Source organism: Hippocampus comes, unplaced genomic scaffold (genome assembly GCF_001891065.2).
Source record: "Hippocampus comes isolate QL1 unplaced genomic scaffold, H_comes_QL1_v1.1 scaffold1400, whole genome shotgun sequence".
Taxonomy (NCBI): Eukaryota; Metazoa; Chordata; class Actinopteri; order Syngnathiformes; family Syngnathidae; genus Hippocampus; species Hippocampus comes.
In genome coordinates this window covers 1-2,509 of record NW_017805240.1, presented here as the reverse complement: position 1 = coordinate 2,509, position 2,509 = coordinate 1, and the positions used below count along the sequence as shown (strand labels likewise).

Here is a 2,509-nt window from a genome sequence, read left to right as displayed (position 1 = left end):
AGCCACCACTGTGCCACGTGACGCATCTTCTCGTAAAGGACTGGGTTTTGAAGTCAAAACAATTTCAGGAGCATTATCATTTACGTCTTCTATATCTAATTGTAACTGACAGTGACCTTCCATTTCAGGTACACCTTTGTCTTTCGCAATTATGTCAATCAGATAAGATGCAAATGCCTCATAATCTAATTCTCCTTTTAAAACAATTTTCCCAGTTTGTTCATTAATTTCAAACGTTGATAAAACAGTTTCTGGAGTACGAGAACCAAAGGAATATTTAATTTCACTGTTCACACCTTCATCTGCATCTGCAGCTTTTACCGTCACTACAATTGTTCCTTTGGTGCTGTTTTCCTTTAAACAGACACTATACTCTTTTTCATTAAATATTGGAACATTGTCGTTAATATCAAGGACATCAATTATAATTTTACATGTACCAGATTTAATAGGGTTTCCCCCATCTATTCCTGTCAAGAGCAATTGATGAGTGGACATTTTTTCCCTGTCCAAAGATTTCTCTAACATCAGCTCAGGAACCGTTTTACCATTTTTTGCCTCCTTGAATTTCAAAGAAAAAAAATCGTTTTTCATTAAAGTGTATGTTTTGAGAGAATTTCTTCCAACATCGGGGTCCTCTGCACTCTCCAATGGAAAACGGGTACCCACTGCAACGGATTCTGGTATTTTAAGGTTAATTTCCTGCGTTTGGAAACGAGGAACATTGTCGTTAATGTCTCTGATTTCTACTTCAATTCGATGCAATTGCAGGGGATTTTCCACCACAACCTGCAGAGGGAGCACGCAGCTTGCGCTTTGTCCGCACAAAGCCTCTCTGTCTATTCTGTCGCTGACCAGCAGCTCGCCCTTCCCCGCATCCACGCTGAAATACTGCTTACCAGCCTCGGAGGCGACACGCAGCTTGCGCTCAAATATCTCAGACAGCCCCAAAGACAGATCTTTGGCCAGATTCCCCACCACGGAACCTTGCTTGAGCTCCTCTGGGATGCTGTAACGAGTCTGCGCATCCACTGTAGTCCACATGAGAAAATGCCACAAAAGAGCTCGCCATCGCCAGTCTCGGTTTCCTATTGTCTTTGTCATCCTTGCTCCCTATGATGCAAAAATCCTTCTCAACATCCTCTTCACGGCATTTGCTCCATCCACACAAATGGAGGATATTTCTATAAAAAAACACCTCAAGCCATCACGGCACAAATGCCGAAGAATAATTCGTTTCAATGTTAAAAAAAAAATCGAGCTGATTCCTTTCTGTCTGTGCCTCAGCTCAGTGCATTCGACGTGTGAGATGAAGCTGTGTGCAGGGGGCAGGGACCAGATTGCTTTGTACAGTCTTCAATTCTATTGGTTCACGGCTCGCACTTCCACCAACGAATCAGAGGGACGCTGATCCTCATTCACTCTTAAAGTCACAGCATTCTCCCCTCTTTCTGAAGTATTATCAGTGTTTTCCGGGCTAATTGTAAGGTTAGAGCTTTTTCAATTTTTATTTATTAATGTTGGTCATTTTATATGCACCCAAATCATTCTCAATATCAGAAATATTTAAAAGATGCATTGAAATGACACAAATACCAGACGGAATTTAGTTCAGCAGCATATAAATAAATCAGAAAAAGAAAAACATGTTTTTCTGCTAAAACGTTGCATTCGGCGTCACTTTCCACTCTTACATGGTGCTGAATATTTTCTGAGAGGAGTATCATTTACAGTTCCACCTAAATTTGCTAACTTCAAATCGTAAAACATGCAAACTAGGCTTTTAGTTCAAGAAAGGAAATCAACTTTTAATGTCAACACTAGTTTAATTACTCTCAGAGTGTCTATTATGATACTGCTGAATTATTTCTTTCGGGATTGGTGTGTTCATCTAAAAAAAAAACACCTGAAGAAACTACACTGTGATGCGAGCAGCGTGACTAATCATCCTGCGTCTTCGACAAATCATAACAATTAAATTGTGTCGATACATGATGGGAAAGAAGGCAAATAAACTACTATTCAACCGTAGTCAGGGGTGTGAAACAAAACCCTGAAGTTTCCACATTCCAAACTAAATTTATGCTGTGACTACAACAGGCATGCTACACAAAAGTGAGAAGCAAAACATTCGCCAAAGCAACTCGAGACCAGGTTGTGAAGCTGTTGGCAAAAACATTTCGCCCTTAATATCAAATTCAAAGGAAATTAATGAGAAAAACATTTGTATGGGAAAATTTGAAGTTCGTTGTAACACTGCAGAATTATTCCCATAACAGACGTGAAAACTGTGCAACAGCTTTCTTCATTCAAACCGTAAAATGTGGCTGCAGCAATATAAAGTCGGCATAAGTGATAAGAAGACCGACAAAAGCTATTGTTGTAGATGAGAATGGATCACGACTGTACAAAAATAAGGGAAACGTTTAAATTGCAATGAGTGGAGTGCTCCGAGTTCCCCTTGAGTGCAAACCAAAGTAGCACTCACCTGCTGGCTCTCAAAGGTCCA

The 2,509-nt window shown here is 40.1% G+C and overlaps 1 protein-coding gene across 1 annotated transcript; it reads right to left on the bottom strand.

Annotated features, from left to right (window-relative positions):
- Window positions 1–6: 6 nt before the first annotated feature.
- LOC109515586 (protocadherin gamma-C5-like) lies at window positions 7–1,527 on the bottom strand (the record flags this gene model as incomplete). Its single annotated transcript, XM_019869461.1, has 1 exon — window positions 7–1,527. A coding segment is annotated over exon 1 (1,098 nt), but the record flags the coding sequence as incomplete, so codon positions are not given.
- Window positions 1,528–2,509: the final 982 nt, after the last annotated feature.